This window comes from Daucus carota, chromosome 2 (assembly GCF_001625215.2).
Source record: "Daucus carota subsp. sativus chromosome 2, DH1 v3.0, whole genome shotgun sequence".
Taxonomy (NCBI): domain Eukaryota; kingdom Viridiplantae; phylum Streptophyta; class Magnoliopsida; order Apiales; family Apiaceae; genus Daucus; species Daucus carota.
The window spans coordinates 55915697-55937253 of record NC_030382.2 but is presented as its reverse complement, the minus strand read 5'-3'; the positions used below and the strand labels follow the sequence as shown (position 1 = coordinate 55937253).

The window sequence follows — 21557 nt, the reverse complement described above, 5'->3', positions numbered from 1 at the left end:
TTCACAAGTCAATTTTCTGTTGAGTTGGTTGCTCAATCTACTCTACGGTCTTTGATCTTCTACAGGAGTCGTTTAAAACTAATATCAGTAAGAAATTTACTTTAATCAAATCCTGTTTACGGTGGTGATATTTTTTTATCTTGACAGTTTTTTTCCTACCCTTTTTTGCGTTGTTAAATTTTATGATCACATAGTGAGACTTTCTTTGCACCAACACCACAGAGTTCAGTAGTTGTCTCGTTTCTCTAGTTACGTAAATGTAGGTAGTTAAGGTTTAGGGGCAGATATTTTTAATCTTAATTTTATTTACGGATTTTCTGATGTGTTTTAATAACCATTCTATTGATTCCAATTTCAGTAATAATGATGGTAACTGCATATTTGTTAACCATTTGAATTATAATCCATGTACTAGTAATATAGAAATCTAAGCATTTATCTTGCTATTTTTGAAAGTAAGCATTTATAATCTCTTAAAAATATTACAAACATACATATATTAAAGCGTGTGTAAACCATAAGCTAGAACTATGGCCGAAAAAAGAGCACTAGACAGCTGAAAGATAGGTACAAAAAATTGTGAAACTCCACTTGGCAGTTTAGAAGAGTACCTCAGTTACTATCTCAACTCACAGCCAGAAACAGCAGCCGATGTTACCACAAAATACTCACCTGCCCTTTAACCTTGGGATCATCATCACCGCTCGTGATCCCATAAATCTCATTAGCCATTACACAAGATCCTTAATGTATAAATATAGACGACAGAGTCCTGATGAGCTTTAGTCAAGGTAGTAGAAATGTGTTTAACTAACAATGATTAGGCAGAGGAGACACCAACGAGCCTTGAGCCTTTCTTTACCTGCTCCACTGCCCTCATGTGAATTTCTACACCATAATAATCTTTCGTCTTCGTCTTCATCGCCATTATCATCAACAAGTTCGACGAATTCTTTTACTGTTGATAATGTTTTGGACCTTGAGAAGGTAGCGGTTCTTGGTCATGGTCATGGAGGCACTGTTTATAAAGTCCGACACAAGCATTCTGCTAATGTTTATGCGTTGAAAGTGCTGAGATTTGATGAAGGTGAGATGAAGATACAACAGGAGGCTGCAGTACGAGAGGCGGAGATTCTTAAACGGGTGGACTCAAGTTTTATTGTCAAGTGTTACGGTGTGTTTGATAATGAGGTTCTTGATACAGATAATGGTGGTGATCTTTGTTTTGTTATGGAGTATATGGAATCTGGATCTTTGCTAGATATCTTAAACATTTGCCACACTTTACCCGAAAAGGTAACATAAGTTCATCAAGATAATTGTATTAGTGTTCTCTATATTGTCGTGGTTTGTATTATGAGAGATTATTCTTCACAGGTGATTTCTGTGGTGGGAAGAAGAGTTTTGGAAGGATTGCATTACTTGCACGGAATGCAGATAGTGCATAGAGACATCAAGCCGTCGAATTTACTGATCAACAGCAAAGGGGAGATAAAGATTGCTGATTTTGGCGTGAGCATAGTGGCAAAGACGAATGAAGAGCATGAATGGTGTGTTGGAACATGTGCTTACATGAGCCCGGAGAGGTTTGATTCAGAGAGGTGGAATGGTGGAGACTGTGATGGATTTGCTGGCGACATTTGGTCCGTTGGAGTGGTACTGTTGGAATGTTTTGTAGGGCGTTATCCATTAATTGATCCGGGACAGAAGTTAGATTGGGCGACACTAATGTGTAACATATGCTTCGCGGAGAAGATGGTGCTGCCTGATAAGGCGTCGCCTGAGTTCCGTAATTTTGTTTGGAGGTGTTTAGAGAAGGATTGGAGGGCGAGAGGTACAGTGGAAGAGCTTCTTGATCACCCATTTGTAACTACATGTTGCAGTGCTTCAGTAGAAGGGCTACTTGGGAATGCTTCCGAGACTTCAACTCAGAAGTCAGAACCCTCGTTGGCTAAGTGGCCTGACTGACAATTTTTGAATAATCCCAACTAAAAATCGTTTTTCTATAAATTTTGTTGTCAGAACATAATATTAATATTAATTAATATTCTGAAATAAAAAAAAATCAATAATATGGGCATTACATAACTGAGAGAAGTCAAGCTCCTGAGTCCTGATGACAAGAATTCAGTTTTTCCCTGTAAATGTAATGTTGAGTCGTTTTTCGTTTACTCAATAATAAAAGCCTGATATAATATTAATAATTTATAAATGATTTCGATTGTAATCAACCAGATTCTTAGACATTGCACCAAGCCACCAACTTCAACAAAAATTCTGCATCACTTTCAAGTTCATAATTACATATATGATATTTAATACTGCAAGGCTAATGACATACTGAACGATTACTCTTTGACAAAAAAAATTGATAGCAAGCGAACGAGTAGCTCAAGTACATGGAGCCAGGATATGACATGAACATACTTCAGATATGTGATCGAGTAAACGAAATCCATAGCTATGGCTACATTTTCTCCTGCTACAGCAATAGAATACAATAACAATGGGCGCCACTATCTTAAGTTTTTATCATAATTTTTTAACTGCCAAGCTAATCTTCAAACTTTCTGTACGCTTGCTGAGAAAACCACCTGAAATCAAGAGGGCATGACTGGTGAATAACTACAAAAGGTATGAGAGAAAAACATGCGTATACACCAAAAGCAAAGATTTTGGACAACATAATTTTTAACACTTTACTGAAGTCACACAGGAATCTTGGACAGGAAACTGCAAACTCAAACCTTGGCAAAACGTGAAGATATAATGTTTAGTTTTACACAACCAATAAAGGGTCTATGCATGCGAAAACGAAGGTATTTGTTTCGAACCAAAATAACTATAGTCAAGTTAGTTTGACACTTATTAAAGAGTAATATCAATCAATTAAGACTATACTATCTTGGCCATAGCAATGAAGCTGGCAACTTTTTAGAGTGCTACAATTTCATAAGTGACAACTTTTAAATATGGCCTCAGAGTTTATTTATTGTCAGGTCATAGACATCAAATCATACACGACAAATTGACTTCTACATTAGCATATTACTTACAAACCAACAGTAAAGAAGCATGGCCACTGCAAAATAAAATAAAGCAATATGAGACTCCTCACTCCATACACACACTTGGTCATTTTCAGGCTCTATTCCTATTCAAGGTTACCTCAGTCCTCAGCATTCGTCATCCTAAATTCCTAACCACATAATAATGATCAGAAATCTATTTAATCACACTCATAGAACACAGATTTATTTGGAGTTCCAAAATCAGAGTCAAAAGAAACTGTCTACAAAGGCAAATATCTCTAGCCTGGGTGTTGGTCTCATATGATTTATTATATTACAAGTGATGGTTTAAAAAAATCCCTACCAGAGTTTCACGTTTAGCTGAACTAGTGTGAGCAATATGAGGAGCTTCTCGCCTTCTCTTAATTCAAAAGTAAGAATTAAATGCAAAAAAACAAGTATTTTTATTGTATTGTCGCTAGAAGAGGAGATTTGCTAACAATAGAAAGATTTGACTTCACAATGTACCTGGCTTTGATATATGGTTAATACGAGATCGAGGTCCTTCAAACATCCAATTATCTTCATCTAAGGATTTCACCTCTTTTGCAAGTGCCGACATCAGGTCAGCCTTCAGAACTACAATCCATACACATGCATTAAGATTATAGAAACAATACAGAAATTTCAACAAATTTGCTTTAACCTAAAATAAAGATCTCTCGCTGATTTGAATCCCATAACAAAATTAACAAAACAATGAAGTATTCTTTTTGTTAATTTTGTGATTTTCAACAATAACGAATCTTAAACTAAATCCGACCTCTCAAACATTATTAAAACTCGCAAGCACTTCAACAAAAGCCTGGCTTCTATCAAGAACTTCAATAGTTTCTTACATAAAAATGACATACATATTATAATGACTAATAAAACTTAAGCATACTTCAAGCACTCAGACCAAACCAAACCCAATCACTCAATTATATCCCTTCTAAGTAGTATCGCAGACACTCAAAGCCATGAAAAATATGTCAAAATTACGCAGATTACGAAAATGTTAAGAATTTCTACAAGAACTTGTTTTCTCTAATTCTAACACATAAAAGCACTGTGTTATAATTGTACGGCAAATTTGAAAATATAATAAACATAATAATTAAGCTAAATTAAACCAAACCCAGATGCGCCAATTGACTATCGAGTGTAAAACCCTAGCTTAATCAAGTATGCACACACACAGATAGATACATAGATTTATAGAAGTAGAACAGACCAAGAAGAGCCTCGTCTTTGCGATCCTGAAAGGAGATGAGATCAGCCGGAAAGTGAAAATCATCGGAGGGCATCGCCGGACCATTTGCTCCGACGATCGCCGTCGTAGAGATTGATGAACGCGCCGGCGAGGTTGATAATGATGAGTTACTCATTTTCCGATTAGTATCGAGTAATAAATAATTTTTACCACTCGTAAAATTCCGTAAAAATAGCCGCTTAATTTAAAGCGACCAATTGGTGTACAGAAGGTGTGATGATTTTCTTGGATTTCTCAAACGGGGCGCTCTGACAACCTAACGGCTTTTTATTGATTTCAATTGTCTTCAATCATGAAAAAAAAATATTCAATAATAAAATATGTCAATAAAAATTAGTGTGTACATACACACAAAAAAAGAATTTTTTTTTTCTAAAATAGCCGCCTATCAACCTCAAAAAATATATAGCCGCCCAATTAAAAGCGATTATTGATATTTGTTCACCACTGCCTGAATTTGTGCCCAAAACAAAAAAACAATGTCTAAACTTCAAAGAATCGACTCCTAAATTCGAGCTCAATTTCAAAGCTAATGATTTTTCTTACCGGTAATGCTTTGATGATTCGAGGGAATTTAGACTTGCACTGCACCGGTCTTCTTATCATGGTTTTGTAGTATAAGCATATTTGTATAACTATCTCAAATATTACAAAATAATTATTATTTAGAAATTTGTTAAACTTTTAAAAATATGTATTCCACATATAATGTTTTACTATATATTAAAATAATAATCTGTTATTATTTCAAATTCCAAATATATGAAGAGATGAAAATTTGAGAGAAGTAACATTAATATATTTGCATAATGAATTTGTAATCAATCAATGTAAAAGACCGAATTAGGATTTAAAAAAATTTAATGATATCTGACAGTAGTGTACATTAGTAATGACAATTTTACAGAGGATACTTTTAGCCGGGACGGAAATGCTCTACCGTGTTCCAAAACATCAAAGCCGCTGTTCCCTTTAGAGGTAGTTGCATTGCACCTAGCTAGTACAGATTGATTTGAGGGAAGCTTCTAGTTATTTTTACCTGACAATATTACTAATCTGTGTTGCATCTTTACATATACTAATCCGTAGTGTAACTTAAGTGATAAGGTTGTATTAAGGTACGCATTAGTTGCTCCCAGTAGCTGTCGTTTCCTCATTCAACTCAAGGTGGATTCTTGCAGTGATAAGAAAATTCACCCGAGCACAATGAATGTTAAATAAATAAAAAAAAAAAAATATATTAGTCTCTGCCAAATTGCCAGTCCATATTCGAAAGCACTTACAAAGACAACTCCAAGCAATGTAATACTTCACTTGCAAACAAACAAAACCATCACATAACAAAGGCGCACCTTGCCAGAAGGGAAAATATATATCAGCACCAAATAATACACCAATTTTTAAAACTAGAAAAAGGAAGCCATAATTCGCAAACAATGGTACTTGCTGGTAGCTATCAATATTCATGTCTCAGACTTCATCTAGAGGGACGGAACCCCTTATCAACCATCTGGGAAAGAATAAGAGCAAGCACCAGCAAAGAAATCATCTATTCCAAGGCTTGCTCTCTCTTTTTTGCGTTCCCTTCTCCAATTTTGAGTTGTCACTAGGAATAAATGACAATCTACTCATTAGGCTGCAAGTAGTATGATGACAATGAGAAGCACAATCGCGAAGATCACCAAGAGCAAGCATGTCTGCATTATCAGGGACAAATACAGTTGAGTTAACATATGGACAATTGTATAAACGACTCAATAAAGAGAAACATTATTTGGGGTATATTGCATTTTGATAAGGACTAGCAGTCTGTTTCTTTGCACGGAATACAAAACAAGACGACTGAACTGGGAGGGACAAATGGGATGTGGTAGATATAGATAAAATAATACTCAGCTGCAGCAAGGCAGAAGATGTAGCATCTAACCATCATATATGAATTCGAAAACCAAATCATAATATCTGATCCTGTCTTCGCGATCTGAACTTAAGATATTTGATCCTGTCTACCCAATCCAAATTACAATATTTGACTATTTGACCCCTTGCCATAGTTGTAAGACAGTAAGAGTATTCAAATTTTTACCATTGTCAGATGGAAAAAAAATCAATGATATTGTATTAAATCATGTAAGTTGGTGTCTTGCAAAAGCCACAGATCAGATATAAAAAAATGTTTTACCAGAGATGAGTTTGATTTCTGGGTCTTTGATGCTTTGACAAGTTGGGATTTTCCCTGAGCAGTTGCTGCATGTGCATTCTCGACATGGGATCCAATATCATCTGACAACAAAAATATGTTCACATTATAATATCGTAACTTACACAACTCAAGTAAGCCCGGGAAGGGAGATAAACAGATTATAAAAACTTTTCATAACCCGGAAAATGAAATTCTCACCAATCATAGCTCCTTGCTCATGAACCAGAACAGCAAGATCTTTAAATATCTCATTTACTTCTCCAATCTGATTCTGGATTTCTTGAATTCCCTGGTCCCGTTCATCAATTATAGCCTCGTTGAAGGAAATCTCATTATCCAACAACAAAACCTCCTGCCTGTAATGTGAACAAACAGAGACTAAGGGTCAGTAGCAGTTATAATTCAATCCGGTCTACTCTGACTCCACAAGCACGCTTAAACCAGTTAGACTAGGATGAACGTAATTCTCTTTAACGGCTAAATTGAATTCAAAAATTAATAAATATCCAAATTATATTCAAAAGTTACTCCCTCCGTCCCACTCATTTCTATACGTTTCTTTTTCACTGCTCGGCACGCACTTTAATGCTCCAGTAAAGTATAGTTTTGTAACTTATTCTCAAAATTTTCTTTTTCTAAATAAAAATTTTAAAATTTAATGCATTAAAGTGGGTGCCGCGTCCTCGTCCCCGATGTTTACAATTCAGGGGGGCTGAGAGAGTACTAAATAATGAACCTCGTATTTTAATCTTCCCAAAAATGTGATTGCTGAACGAAAATTTATAAAAAAATATCCGACTATAACTTTGCGTCAATCTAAAGAACCATGATTGAAAATTTAGAGGGGAAAATAATAATTCTAGTGATCCGAAAAAAAGGTTGATTCAGTCGAAAGATCGAGTGGTGGCCTGACAACTCAGTGATCCATGTAGGAATGATGCATATCTAAATTAAACAAAGGCAGTATACAAACACAAAGGCCAGTGTAAACCACACCTTCTAGATTCAACAAGAAGAGCACGTTGTTCTGGATGTTTTTCTGAACGTTCATCTCTTTCACTTTCTGCGTAGCTGTCCAGATAAAAAAAAAAAAAAAAAAGTCAAGATGCCTTACCAATTGACACTTAATCATAATTCTGATAGCAGAGGCCCTTTACATAAACACTTGTATTTTGGATATGATATGCGTGCATTGTACAAAACAATAGAAAGTTCAAAATTAACAAGCACACACTAATAGGCTGTTTGCTTATGGTACCTAGATGGAGGAACTGTCTGGGGAACGAAAGGACTGTATGCTGTCTCCCTCTCAGCAGCAAGCCGCTGCGCCTTCTGAAACTCTTTCAAAACTGCTTGAAAATCCTTCGCCAATTTGGCGTCCGTAATCTTCTTGCTGGCCTGTACATGAAAGATACCCACTTGAGATTATAAAACCATGATTGAAGTTAATGGAAAGAATATAACTGGAAAGATATAAACTATGGTCAAGGGAGATGGAGAAATATCTTGACGAGGTTGTAATTTCATTAGTGCCGCCCAGAAAGCTAACTTACACTGACTTCTGCGTGATGATCAGTTTCGCTGGCTTGTTTGAGTTTCGCTGAAGTATCTTTTACTAACTGTCCAATATGTAGTCTCGTCTTGTGCCTGTCAAAGTAGCAGATCAAGTAAAATAAGAATCTCACATTATGACTGCTGTTGGAGTATTACCCAATAAACGGCAGCCAACTTGTATCAGAAAAATATATTATAGTCACGCAAATAACTCTGATTAGTAAGTTGTCTATGTTTCTTACTTTCCAGCAGAAAAGTAGTAAATATCAGTAGATGCTCAAGTTACAAATGTTAGGATTGTGTGCCTACCACCTTCTTATCAAGATTTAACCATTATTATTTACAAAAACAAATTGGACATCAGGATTCAGGACCACCGCAATAATCGCAGTTTAAAACAGTGGATAACGGATACATGCAAGAACCTATAAACACACACTGGAACATGGATCATTTTCAGACGAGACCATTATTTAATTCCCCTACACAGAAGTCAGACTGTGCTACTAGAACCTTCAATATACTGACATGAAGACAGAGATGTCCTACTAAGTATTATGTGACCAAGTTCCCATTGACAGACAAAATAGCCAAGACAGATAATACAACATCATTATTTTTAACTTTAGTTATGGGCAATTAAGAAAATTTAAATAAACACAGATGTGTCTACTAGGCTACAATACTAGTAATGCACCACATCATTGTTTGAGCCTAAGCTGCAATCCGCAACAAGAGTTCTAAAACTACTCATCACTGGTCCCCTGTTCACCAAACTATGGAACACACAATCCAATCAGACTCCAGAGTCCAGTCACTTACTCCCTTAAACATCGAGTTGCATCTCCCTCGTCTTAGCTTCCCTTACAAAATTTATATATTATGTAAAAAACAACAATCAAAACAGTGATCACAATACAAACTTTGGCATATTACAATCCTCCGTATGACCTAACTGTTCAAAGCAAACCAATAAATTATCCATACATAAAAATATAATTTCCGACCCATACCCGCAGATTATAAAAGCAAAACTCAAACTGGCAACAAAGCAAACAAATAAAACCCAGTTCAAGATTCCCAAACAATGATACTATACATAACAATTATACACACACAAAATTATGAATATAAAGATTGAGAAAGTCAAACTCACAGCTTTTCACGAAGCTCAGGCGTATCCTTAGGCGTACCAAGAGTATTAACAAGTCTCTGAAAGGTGGAAACAGCAGTATTTATCTGGAAAATACCCGAAGCAACGGCTTGGGTCGGGTCTTGTTTGCCATTTGCGACGCCGCCACGTCTAAACCCGACCGATCGACCCGCTTCCAGATCTTGAAAGCTCATATTCTCCACCCGAATTACACGAATTGCAATTTAATTATAGTGCAGATGAGTGTGTGTGTGTGTGTGTGTGTGTTAATTTAAAAAAGTGAAAACCCTAGGGAGACAAATTGGGATTGGGGGAAATTAAGAGTGGGATCAGAGACAAAGAGGAATATAGAGAATGATTTGGGTATGTGGTAGGAAAGCAGCCTCTCGCGGTGTATTTGACTGCCGGCTCGGCTAACGAGGCGTGCTATTTACGCGACACGTGGATTCATTGCGTCACGTTTTCCTGTAAGAAGAGATGATAGAAGATATAATTGTTTTGTAGTGATGCATTGAGAGTATTTAACAAGAGGATGTTATAAAAATATTTTCAAAAAAAAGAAGAAAAAAGAGGATGTTATAAAAATATCATGCAAGGTATTTTCTTAAGTTCCGATACTTGAAGGCCCTTAGTATCTTCAATATTTCTTTTAAATAATAAAAAATGATAATTATATAAGATATATTTAATTTATTATCCATGTACTGAATTAAACATAATGATTTGTTATATATTTAAAGTAATATTTATTATTATTTTAATTATTTTAAATAAAATATATTATTTTAAATGAATTCGAGAAATTGTATAAGAATTACGTTTATGAAATATTCCCTAAGACTCAATACTCTTATATCACGAATTTTATATGATTTTCCTTGAGCCTGGAGTTTATTCACTTAAAATTTAATTATTACTATATGTTAATCCGTCATAACATACCCTCAATGTAACATCCCGACTTTTCGGAATATTAAAAACTAATTTCACAGCATAAATAATACCATTACTTAAATCAAAATCCTCAAATAATATATAAGTCAAAGCAGCGGTCAAACCCGATAATCAAAAGTCATAAACTTGGAGACGCAGCTCCATAATCCAAAACTAATAACTAATAAATTCATCAAATTATTCTTAACAAATACCACGTCTTTATTCACTAATGCAAATATTCACAAAGCATAAAATCCAAAAATCCTCAATCTTATTCTCAAAATTCTTCCACATGATAGAACCTGAAATATAGAAAACGGATGAGCTACACAGCTCAGCAAGTAACAATTTGACTAACAATTAATCTCGAAATCAGTGGGTGTTTTTATAAAACCTTGTTCCTCAAAACAATAATAATTTTTAAAACACTTGTAAAAGCAAATCCAACCCACAGTTTATATTTTAAAACCAAACAGAATTTAAAACAGAACAGAAACAAAAATCTTATAAATACCACAGTCTTGCTCTACGGCCACACTTTCCCAGTGACCGGGATCTTATTCTTATTCTTTTGCCACACTTACCCAGTGACCGGGATCTAAAGTTCAATAATCACGCGCCCTTAATAGGTATCTGAAGTTGCACACTTGTGCGCCTACTAAGGGTATCTAAGGCTAGTTCCGGAACTATAGCGTAAATTACGAACGAGTTCGAAACGTAGAGACTGGGTCTTCAAAGATTCTCATATCTTATATCTTCTAAATTCCGAAACAAAATTCTTATATCTTATAAATCTCGAAACAAAATTTTCTTATATCTCATAACAAAAATCTGAAATTCACATAGCCAAAATATCTTTCGAAAATAAAAGTAAGTCAAAAAGTACTTACCTCAAAGTCGACACTTAAAATCCGAAATTAATAACACGAACAAGCCTATACATTTAATTAGTAAACAAAACATAATTAACATGTAGTACTCCTTAAATAATCAATAGCAAGGCACACAATAAGTCTTAACAAAATACAAACTTTAACAACTAATAACAATTAACACAATTTCATTTATCGAATAAGATAAATAACATGCATGCTGTTACAAATCTCAATATTAACTAAAGATAACTTCTGAATATGAGAAAATAGTCAACTGGAGAATTAAAGTACATTCAACAAGGATTCCAAAATGACCAGATTCATAATAAACGGACAGATAACGAATTAGTTATGAATTTTAGAAGTTCAAGTAACAGAGCAGAATTTTACTCCGGAGCAGTTTACATTCAAAGCAGATTTTGATGAAGCAAACAAACTGATCTCAACTAGACTATAACTAAACACTTAAAGAGCATTCTCCGAGGTTTCAGAATTGGTAAAGATCACAATTTTATGGCAAATAATGAGGGAGATATGAATTTTTAAACACGGAGCAACTCAGCAGAAAAGTATAAACAGCCCTGAATCCTTATAAATCAGTTTAGACAATTAGATAAATTTAAACAACAAATGGGTATGACTGATAACTAAAGATTATATCTCAGGATTTCCAGATTGGTATCATGAGTAATCGACATACGATCAATTTATAGCGAATTTTTGAACATGGGAAAAAGTTTCGCGACTAAGAACTGAAGGGTAACAAAGAATGTGATTTTAAGCATAGATACACTGCTAATTTCGAAATACGTCCTGAGACAAAAGTTGTAGGTATCGAAGAGAGCTTTTCAGAATGTCCAGAATCAACAATATCCGATCAATTTTCAATTTACTACGATTTTTACAACCCAACTGATTCACAGGAAATACTATATACGAATTTCAGCATAAACAAATAGGCAAACAAGATATATTCACATCAAATACACATGACAAGAAACAAGAAATCAATATAACAAATCAACATATACTTGCAAAGATTGAAGAGGAAAGAAAACATACCCGTCCACGTAAATTGTTGTACGACTTATTCGGATTCTAAAAGGATTCTTATATAGCACATAGAACCTAATCGTAAATAGGAAGTTCCAAACTTGGGTCACAATTTTCTCCCCCTCATAAACCAATTTCCGAATATAAGGTCTCCTCAAGAAGATTTCGATTTTCAAAAATATTCCTACGCTTCTTTCTATTAATAAAGAATCTCTCTATTTTATTATTCAAAATAACTAAAACAAAATAAATTCTAGAAGCTTCCAATTAATACTAAAATTTAAATATATAAATACAAACAATTTAAATCTAAAATCTGACTCATAATAACAATACTAATTAAATAGAAATATTTAAATAAATAAATAAAATTACAGGATTTTACATTCTACCCCCCTTAAAAAGAATTTGGTCCCCAAATTCTCTCAAACCTATTCTCCAAAACCGATCTAAAAGTCAAGACACACAACTAAAAACTCACTAACCACTAACAAGTCAAACTTGAACCTCAGTACTCAGATCGCACCCTAGGGAATGAGCTAGTCCCATACCTAACACACTCCGAAGGACAGCCTGCTCGGATACCAACTGTAACATCCCGACTTTTCGGAATATTAAAAACTAATTTCACAGCATAAATAATACCATTACTTAAATCAAAATCCTCAAATAATATATAAGTCAAAGCAGCGGTCAAACCCGATAATCAAAAGTCATAAACTTGGAGACGCAGCTCCATAATCCAAAAGTAATAACTAATAAATTCATCAAATTATTCTTAACAAATACTACGTCTTTATTCACTAATGCAAATATTCACAAAGCATAAAATCCAAAAATCCTCAATCTTATTCTCAAAATTCTTCCACATGATAGAACCTGAAATATAGAAAACGGATGAGCTACACAGCTCAGCAAGTAACAATTTGACTAACAATTAATCTCGAAATCAGTGGGTGTTTTTATAAAACCTTGTTCCTCAAAACAATAATAATTTTTAAAACACTTGTAAAAGCAAATCCAACCCACAGTTTATATTTTAAAACCAAACATAATTTAAAACAGAACAGAAACAAAAATCTTATAAATACCACAGTCTTGCTCTACCGCCACACTTTCCCAGTGACCGGGATCTTATTCTTATTCTTTTGCCACACTTACCCAGTGACCGGGATCTAAAGTTCAATAATCACGCGCCCTTAATAGGTATCTGAAGTTGCACACTTGTGCGCCTACTAAGGGTATCTAAGGCTAGTTCCGGAACTATAGCGTAAATTACGAACGGGTTCGAAACGTAGAGACTGGGTCTTCAAAGATTCTCATATCTTATATCTTCTAAATTCCGAAACAAAATTCTTATATCTTATAAATCTCGAAACAAAATTTTCTTATATCTCATAACAAAAATCTGAAATTCACATAGCCAAAATATCTTTCGAAAATAAAAGTAAGTCAAAAAGTACTTACCTCAAAGTCGACACTTAAAATCCGAAATTAATAACACGAACAAGCCTATACATTTAATTAGTAAACAAAACATAATTAACATGTAGTACTCCTTAAATAATCAATAGCAAGGCACACAATAAGTCTTAACAAAATACAAACTTTAACAACTAATAACAATTAACACAATTTCATTTATCGAATAAGATAAATAACATGCATGCTGTTACAAATCTCAATATTAACTAAAGATAACTTCTGAATATGAGAAAATAGTCAACTGGAGAATTAAAGTACATTCAACAAGGATTCCAAAATGACCAGATTCATAATAAACGGACAGATAACGAATTAGTTATGAATTTTAGAAGTTCAAGTAACAGAGCAGAATTTTACTCCGGAGCAGTTTACATTCAAAGCAGATTTTGATGAAGCAAACAAACTGATCTCAACTAGACTATAACTAAACACTTAAAAAGCATTCTCCGAGGTTTCAGAATTGGTAAAGATCACAATTTTATGGCAAATAACGAGGGAGATATGAATTTTTAAACACGGAGCAACTCAGCAGAAAAGTATAAACAGCCCTGAATCCTTATAAATCAGTTTAGACAATTAGATAAATTTAAACAACAAATGGGTATGACTGATAACTAAAGATTATATCTCAGGATTTCCAGATTGGTATCATGAGTAATCGACATACGATCAATTTATAGCGAATTTTTGAACATGGGAAAAAGTTTCGCGACTAAGAACTGAAGGGTAACAAAGAATGTGATTTTAAGCATAGATACACTGCTAATTTCGAAATACGTCCTGAGACAAAAGTTGTAGGTATCGAAGAGAGCTTTTCAGAATGTCCAGAATCAACAATATCCGATCAATTTTCAATTTACTACGATTTTTACAACCCAACTGATTCACAGGAAATACTATATACGAATTTCAGCATAAACAAATAGGCAAACAAGATATATTCACATCAAATACACATGACAAGAAACAAGAAATCAATATAACAAATCAACATATACTTGCAAAGATTGAAGAGGAAAGAAAACATACCCGTCCACGTAAATTGTTGTACGACTTATTCGGATTCTAAAAGGATTCTTATATAGCACATAGAACCTAATCGTAAATAGGAAGTTCCAAACTTGGGTCACAATTTTCTCCTCCTCATAAACCAATTTCCAAATATAAGGTCTCCTCAAGAAGATTTCGATTTTCAAAAATATTCCTACGCTTCTTTCTATTAATAAAGAATCTCTCTATTTTATTATTCAAAATAACTAAAACAAAATAAATTCTAGAAGCTTCCGATTAATACTAAAATTTAAATATATAAATACAAACAATTTAAATCTAAAATCTGACTCATAATAACAATACTAATTAAATAGAAATATTTAAATAAATAAATAAAATTACAGGATTTTACACTCAATAACGCCAATGACTTCACCATCCAAATCCAGAGTAGAGTGGAAGCATATCCTAGTTTTAATTATAAACCTAGCTTAGAAGCGGCTTCATGAAGTATTATAATAATTTTTTTAACAAATTTGTGAATAGATTTTGCTCGTTGTATCAATAACTGATTTATTCCATCATATGATTTTAAATATTTATATATATTTATTAAATAATTCTACACATAACATAATTGATATATTGATTAAACAAAAGCGATACGAATTTCATTAAACCCGTTATGGGAGAAGCGCACCTATCGTATTTTTGTTTTCCTTTTAAATTTTGAAAAAGCGTAATTTTCATTAAACTTTACTAAAATATCATTTCTTTAGCCTCATACTTTAAATAATACACATATAAAAAATCTTGATGATTGTTATTTGATTTTAGAAAACGTTTTTTTAAGTTAGCTTGAATCCCCATATGTGACCAAAATTTAAACATTCAATTATTGTCCTAAATAATATCATTTACCTAGAATAATTTGAAACAGGAAAGATTATCATATTTCTAAAACATAGATGTCACCCATGATCAACCCCGTTATAACAAAGTTTAATTTAATTATTTAATTTTATCTAAGACCGGGGAAGATCTCGTAAGCTTATTTGATAGAGTGATCAAGACATGGATCCAACTCCTGATCTACTTTTCCAAACCGCGTCTTCGCTAGAACTTTCTTGTTAAACAATTTTGACACAGTAAACGTGCTTGTCGGTCATGTAATGTTGTGAACAACTTCATGAATTGATCTCGGATCAGATTCGTGATATACAGTCAAAATATAATTACTTATTCCTAAAGTGCATTAATTGTTTTTTCAGGAGCAGTGCTCCCGAGTAGGCTGTAAACGGATCGGATTTGGATCGGATCTAACTAAATCCATATCCTAATCTATTTAAATTTATCGGATTCGGATCGGATCAGGAGTCGGATATTTTACAAGTCAATCCATATCCGGTCCACTCGGATCATGGATAATCGGATCGGAGCCCCGATCCACTAAAAATTATGAAATATATTTTTTCACCGTGAACAATGTTTTAACTTCCATAAAAAAAAGTGATATTTTCTAGCTATATTAATTCATAAACTTTAGCGTAATAGGTATAAAAAACTAATAAAGCAGTATTAAATAAAAACTTTGTTGGTTGTTCCTATAAAAACTTCAACACAGAATTTATCAAGTAAATAGAAAAATAATAAATAAGTTGTTTAATACTTTTGGAGGAAGCAAATTATGATTTGCTCCTCTATTAATAAGGATTAAAATTGATAAATATGTCTTAAATACGGAACCAGGTGATTGAGGAGGTTTTATGTGGAAGAGTTAGCTCGTGTGTTTATACTCACTCTACATAAAAAAAAGAGTGATTATTAGGTTAATCGGATAACAAGAGTGAGAGTCATGTCAAGAATTAGGAGCGACTGATCGATTATAAGAAAATATGATTTAGAGTTTTGTCCTGTATCTTTAGAAATTTTTATTTTGTATGTAATATATTAATAATAATATATTATATTATAATACAATGTAATATAAAATATATAATATAGTTAAGCATGAATCGGATCGGATCGTTAACAGATCGGATTTGACCATATCCATATCCATTCTTTATCGGACCGGATTATTATCGGATCGGATTATTAGCGGATCGGATTTTTTTTAATAAGGATCCATATCCATTTATTTAACCACGGATCGAATATCCGATCCATTTACAGGCCTACTCCCGAGCACATATACAAACTTTTTGGGTGAAGATGCAGAGAAATTTATATGATTAGATAAATTTGTTCGAATAATTATAAAATGGTTATTATCCTATAATATATATTTATAAAACTAATCAATATATATAGGACCACATTTTAAAAATAATTAAATGAAATATATGAAGCCATTTGCCTCATTATTTTTACTTGTATGACAATTTCTAATGTGTATCACGACTGACCAACACAAACACTACTATGTCCACAACTCGAACTCAATTCGTTCTTTATTGAACTCAGAATTTGAATAACAAAATATATTCGATAAATTTAATAGTTAAACTCGACTTGTTAAGTAAATATTCAAACTCGATAAACAAAAATTCGACTCGGTCCATTTACAATTTTACTAACATATATCGTTGCATTGACCAATACGAGCAGTCTCATGCTTTATAGCCTTTAACCCGTGCGCCATTTATTATTTATAATTTAAATTTTAATATCATTTTATTGGTATTTTAATAATAATGAATTGAATTTTAATTAATTTACATCAACCAACTGATTATATTTTCTCACGAAAATTTAGCTTTTACAATTTATTATCTATTTATAAATATTTTTCTGTATTAGTATGTGATAATTTATCATTCAATTAATTTTAAATCAGATTTTTCATATTTCGTATATCTTCATATGTATGAAAAAATATATTTATCGTGTAACAGATTAGAGTTAAAAAAAAGTTATGTGATGATTGTCGTTTGTTCTGAAACAAAACATGTTAGAATTAAAAAAAGTTATATGAAAAAAGATATTCAAAATTATATATTCATAATTTTATTTTTAACATCATTTTAATTTATTTTATAAAATATTATATGATAATGTATATCATGAGTGTTTTTAGTATCTGGAACTGTTTAAGAATGTAATATTAATAGACCTTCACATGCTGTACGTTGTAGATTTGTGGTTGCAGAGGAAGCGGAAGAGTATGAAACCGAAAATTATAACTAAAATTTTGTACTACAGTTTATACCCATGTTAACTTATTATAGCATAGTATGGATTGAAGTCGAAGATTTTGAACGATAAATGATAAAGTTCATATAATGAAAATCTGACAAAAAATATATCAAATTATAAATAAATATGTAATATAAAATTAGAAATTATTTAAAATTTTATAGTACCCCAAATTGAAGATACGAGTCCATAAATGATTAATGTAATATTAAATTATGAAGAAATATGTAATTTAAAATTATAAATTGTTTGAAAAAAAATAGGGGGAGATTGCCTTTTGAAGTCAATAAATTAGCTTTGGGTCAACGCTCGCTCGCCGGCAGAGCTAGTCTATTTAGAAAAAAGAGATGCACTTTTAACACAAATCACATTATTCTTATTACACCTCTCTTTATTTTCTCGGATCTCTTTCCGGCGCTTCTCTCCGATGTCGGTGAGCAATATTTCTCCACTTTTTAGCTATTTCACAGTTTTTCTATTCCGATTAAGTTAATTAATACTGCTTTACGCTGTTATTATTATAGTAATTTGGCGTTAGTTTTATTACTGCTAAGCGCTAAACTTGTAAGATCTATTTATATGTTTTTGTTTTTGTTATATTCTATCAGTTCGTTTTGTGAATGATGTTTTGCTAGTTTTGCTGCTGCGTAGTTGCTTATTTTTGACTGAATTGAAATCTAGGTCTATCGACACTTATAGTTGCAGATTTAAGCTGTTTATCGTAAGTATTGATTGAGTTTGTGGTTTATTTATGCGGTACTGGTTTTTGTTTTAATCGATTTTGTTCGAGGAAAACGGATTGAGTGATTTGGATGATTAGACAGGGGGTGAGAGAGAGAGAGTGTGTGTGTTGCATTGAACTTGCTCTAACAGATGGTTAGATCGAGCATTTGTTTTAGTCAGAGGTTGATGAGATTACATTGAATTTTTTGTGGAGCTTTTAGATACGCGATGTTGTGGATTTTGATTGGGTGATTTGGATGATTAGATAGGGAGAGAGAGTGTGTGTGTTACATTGGACTTTCTCTAATAGATATTTAGATCGAGCGTTTGTTTTAGTTAGAGGTTGATGAGATTACATTGAATTTTATGTGGAGCTATTAGATACGCGATGTTGTGGATTTAAGTGTCTTGAGAATGTGCTTTCTTTATTGATTTTGAAGAGTAGGAAGAGTAATAGATGGTTACGTATATTTGTAGTTTCGTACTAATCTGTTCATGTTTACATTATATACGAGCTTCAATATTGGTAAGTGCATATTTTGTAATTTGGCTAATTTGGTAAGTCATATTAGTTTAATCTAAGCCTTTAAAACAGTAATGTTGTGCAACTTTTTTCCTTTGTTTTTTATATAAAATAAAATAAAATTTATCCCCTGCTTTATTTAATTTTTGGGAATTGTAATACGTGTTTGGTCATCCGCTACCTATTAAGCCAGTGTGAATAAAGAACATATGCAGTATGTACGCAATAAGAGTGGATACTAGTACTGTATTAGCAGGAATTCACAAGCTAAGCCTCTAGTACTTTTTCTTTTTGTATATTATATCTTTGTAATGTTGGGTATTTCCTTGGAATTTTTTCTCTCCAAAAGTTAGATGTTGAAGTATGGCAAGCTGCATGCTAGCACTTTGTGCAACAATGTCTTTGTTTGGTGTACTGGTATAAAATTATTACTGTGGATTAATGAGGGTTTCTATATCTTTAATTCTCAAGTCGTGTTTCTTTTGCAGATTAAAACTGTCAAAGTCAGCAATGTTTCTTTGGGAGCCACTCTGCAGGACGTTCAAGAGTTCTTTTCTTTCTCTGGTGATATCTTTTATGTTGAGATGCAAAGGTTAGTCGATATGATGATTCATATTCCTAATAAGTTGTCTGAGTTTCGTGGGTAGTTGTGGTCTCAAACAGTCATGTGAAACATATGCAGTCACGATGAGCGGTCTCAGATAGCTTTTGTTACCTTTAAGGATGCAGAAGGTGCAGAAACTGCAGTTCTACTTTCGGTATTACTCTTTTGATCATATGCTTTGTTAAGAGCTTCAATATTCTTAGATATTTTCCCCACATACTACTTTAATCCCAGACACCTCATTGACATTGTATATTGAACATTAACTCATCAGATATTAGGATGTTGATGTTTGTAACACTTTGGAGTCATGATATAGTGACCAGGATATGAAAAGATTAAGATTTTTGTGCTAAACTTGAGATAACATCATATCTTATAGCTAGTTTGTGTTAGTTGAACACTTGAACCAAATCAAGCCTTCTTCTGTGGAAAAAAAAACATGACACTAAAATTTGGATCTATTTGTATCTTCCCTTTGGGACTGGGATATTAAAAAGATATAAGACGTTATGTGCATTGATGATAAGATGATGATATACCACTTTGTAAGAGGTCTTCTTCTTCATTTTGTAATCCACAGTGCAAGTGGAGGTTTACAAATTTAAGATACTCAAGGAGTTAGGTGGGGCCACACCTATTAAGATGAATAAAAATATATATGACTTAAAATAATTTAAGGATCGGTTGATGATTCCGCAAGATAGATTTTAGTTTCCTAGCCTATTCCGGAGCTGGTTAAATATAAATCAAAGTGTTATTGTTATTGGCTTATTGCGTATCTTTTGCATTTAATAAGGATTTGCTACTCAGAGATTGTTCCGCTTCTTTCTATCTTGAAAAGTAGTTCTTTCATTTATGCAAACTCCAAGTATGAAATGTGATATGACCTTGTTATTTTAGCATATTTGCTTCCCAAAGTCTATTTTACCTTAATAGGACCTTTTTAAGGAGAATAATCTGCTCTTCTCTGAATTTTTTGTATTTACAAAAGCCTACTTCTTACCTCCTTGTCATTTCAGGGAGCAACAATTGTTGATTCAACTGTTACTGTAGCTTTGGATCCAGACTACAAGCCTCCGGCCGCTGCTTTTGTTCCTCCTCCTGTAAGAAAATTTAAAATTTTTTGCTGATTTGTTAAATTTTCTTTGTCTTGGTAGATGAATATATATGGCCTGTTAAATACTCGAATGTCTTCAGGTCACACAAAATATAACTCCAAAAAGTGGTGGATCTGCTATGAACAAGGCAGAGGATGTTGTTACTAGCATGCTTGCAAAGGGATTTGTCTTAGGTAAAGACGCTCTTGGCAAAGCAAAAGCTATAGATGAGAAACACAAGTTGACTTCCACAGCATCGTCTAAAGTTTCCTCTTTAGACAAGAAAATTGGTTTCACTGAGAAGATTAGTGTTGGCACATCTATTGTGACTGATAAGGTCAAGGAAGTGGATCAGAAACTTCAAGTTTCTGACAAAGCAAAGTCAGCATTTTCTGTTGCTGAGCAGAAAGTCAGTAGTGCTGGTTCTGCTGTAATGAAGAATCGTTATGTGTTAACTGGAGCAACATGGGTAACAGGTGCCTTCAACAAAGTTGCCAAGGCAGCTGGAGAAGTTGGGCAACATACTAAAGAGAAAGTGAGCATGGCTGAAGATGAAAAGAGAAAGAAAATGGTAGATGAGTATGCTGAAGTTCTATCAGAGTCCCCAAAAGCTTCTGAAGCAAGCGAGCACAAGCCTTCTAAGCCTGCACCAGCAGAGGGCCTGATCCTCTGATTTATTGATTCTGTAAATATATCTTTCCAAGACTTTGGATGCTGTAATTTGATTCATTATTGATACCCAGTCATCAAGACGGTAAGAACTATAATTGTAAAACACATGCCTTTATATTTCTTTCAGATTGTGACTATATTCCGCACCCAGCTTTTTTG

At 33.2% G+C, this 21557-nt stretch overlaps 4 protein-coding genes across 4 annotated transcripts; 2 read left to right on the top strand and 2 right to left on the bottom strand.

Annotated features, from left to right (window-relative positions):
- The first annotated feature begins 68 nt into the window (after nt 1-68).
- Nucleotides 69-2206, top strand: LOC108207831 (mitogen-activated protein kinase kinase 10). The gene is made up of 2 exons (XM_017378262.2): nt 69-1296; nt 1378-2206. Exons 1-2 carry the CDS (start codon nt 817-819, stop codon nt 1966-1968), a joined length of 1071 nt encoding a protein of 356 aa, XP_017233751.2. The 5' UTR covers nt 69-816; the 3' UTR covers nt 1969-2206.
- Nucleotides 2207-2264: 58 nt separating this feature from the next.
- Nucleotides 2265-4564, bottom strand: LOC108206935 (protein SAMBA). The gene is made up of 3 exons (XM_017377372.2): nt 4288-4564; nt 3540-3650; nt 2265-2594 (listed from the first exon to the last, which is right to left on the bottom strand). Exons 1-3 carry the CDS (start codon nt 4439-4441, stop codon nt 2533-2535), a joined length of 327 nt encoding a protein of 108 aa, XP_017232861.1. The 5' UTR covers nt 4442-4564; the 3' UTR covers nt 2265-2532.
- A 1045-nt stretch (nt 4565-5609) lies between these two features.
- On the bottom strand, nt 5610-9741 carry LOC108205837 (syntaxin-22). Its single transcript, XM_017375930.2, has 7 exons — nt 9240-9741; nt 8083-8176; nt 7788-7927; nt 7526-7600; nt 6728-6885; nt 6509-6609; nt 5610-6023 (listed from the first exon to the last, which is right to left on the bottom strand). The coding sequence occupies exons 1-7, from the start codon at nt 9428-9430 to the stop codon at nt 5958-5960; spliced, it is 825 nt and encodes a 274-aa protein (XP_017231419.1). The 5' UTR covers nt 9431-9741; the 3' UTR covers nt 5610-5957.
- An 8317-nt stretch (nt 9742-18058) lies between these two features.
- On the top strand, nt 18059-21535 carry LOC108205822 (binding partner of ACD11 1). Its single transcript, XM_017375914.2, has 5 exons — nt 18059-18209; nt 19511-19614; nt 19705-19780; nt 20649-20732; nt 20827-21535. Exons 1-5 carry the CDS (start codon nt 18204-18206, stop codon nt 21397-21399), a joined length of 843 nt encoding a protein of 280 aa, XP_017231403.1. The 5' UTR covers nt 18059-18203; the 3' UTR covers nt 21400-21535.
- Nucleotides 21536-21557: the final 22 nt, after the last annotated feature.

What these genes read in the sequence shown, in the direction of transcription:
- LOC108207831 (XM_017378262.2), top strand. Translation starts at nt 817, where the DNA reads ATGATTAGGCAGAGGAGACACCAACGAGCCTTGAGCCTTTCTTTACCT. An exon ending in GCCACACTTTACCCGAAAAG is followed by an intron (nt 1,297 to 1,377) that starts GTAACATAAGTT and finishes TATTCTTCACAG; the next exon opens with GTGATTTCTGTGGTGGGAAG.
- LOC108206935 (XM_017377372.2), bottom strand. Translation starts at nt 4,441, where the DNA reads ATGAGTAACTCATCATTATCAACCTCGCCGGCGCGTTCATCAATCTCT. An exon ending in CAAAGACGAGGCTCTTCTTG is followed by an intron (nt 3,651 to 4,287) that starts GTCTGTTCTACT and finishes TATGGATTGTAG; the next exon opens with TTCTGAAGGCTGACCTGATG. An exon ending in TAACCATATATCAAAGCCAG is followed by an intron (nt 2,595 to 3,539) that starts GTACATTGTGAA and finishes TCTTGATTTCAG; the next exon opens with GTGGTTTTCTCAGCAAGCGT.
- LOC108205837 (XM_017375930.2), bottom strand. Translation starts at nt 9,430, where the DNA reads ATGAGCTTTCAAGATCTGGAAGCGGGTCGATCGGTCGGGTTTAGACGT. An exon ending in CAGACAGTTCCTCCATCTAG is followed by an intron (nt 7,601 to 7,787) that starts GTACCATAAGCA and finishes TTATCTGGACAG; the next exon opens with CTACGCAGAAAGTGAAAGAG. An exon ending in AGAAATCAAACTCATCTCTG is followed by an intron (nt 6,024 to 6,508) that starts GTAAAACATTTT and finishes CTGATAATGCAG; the next exon opens with ACATGCTTGCTCTTGGTGAT.
- LOC108205822 (XM_017375914.2), top strand. An exon ending in TTTTATGTTGAGATGCAAAG is followed by an intron (nt 19,615 to 19,704) that starts GTTAGTCGATAT and finishes AAACATATGCAG; the next exon opens with TCACGATGAGCGGTCTCAGA. An exon ending in AAACTGCAGTTCTACTTTCG is followed by an intron (nt 19,781 to 20,648) that starts GTATTACTCTTT and finishes TTGTCATTTCAG; the next exon opens with GGAGCAACAATTGTTGATTC.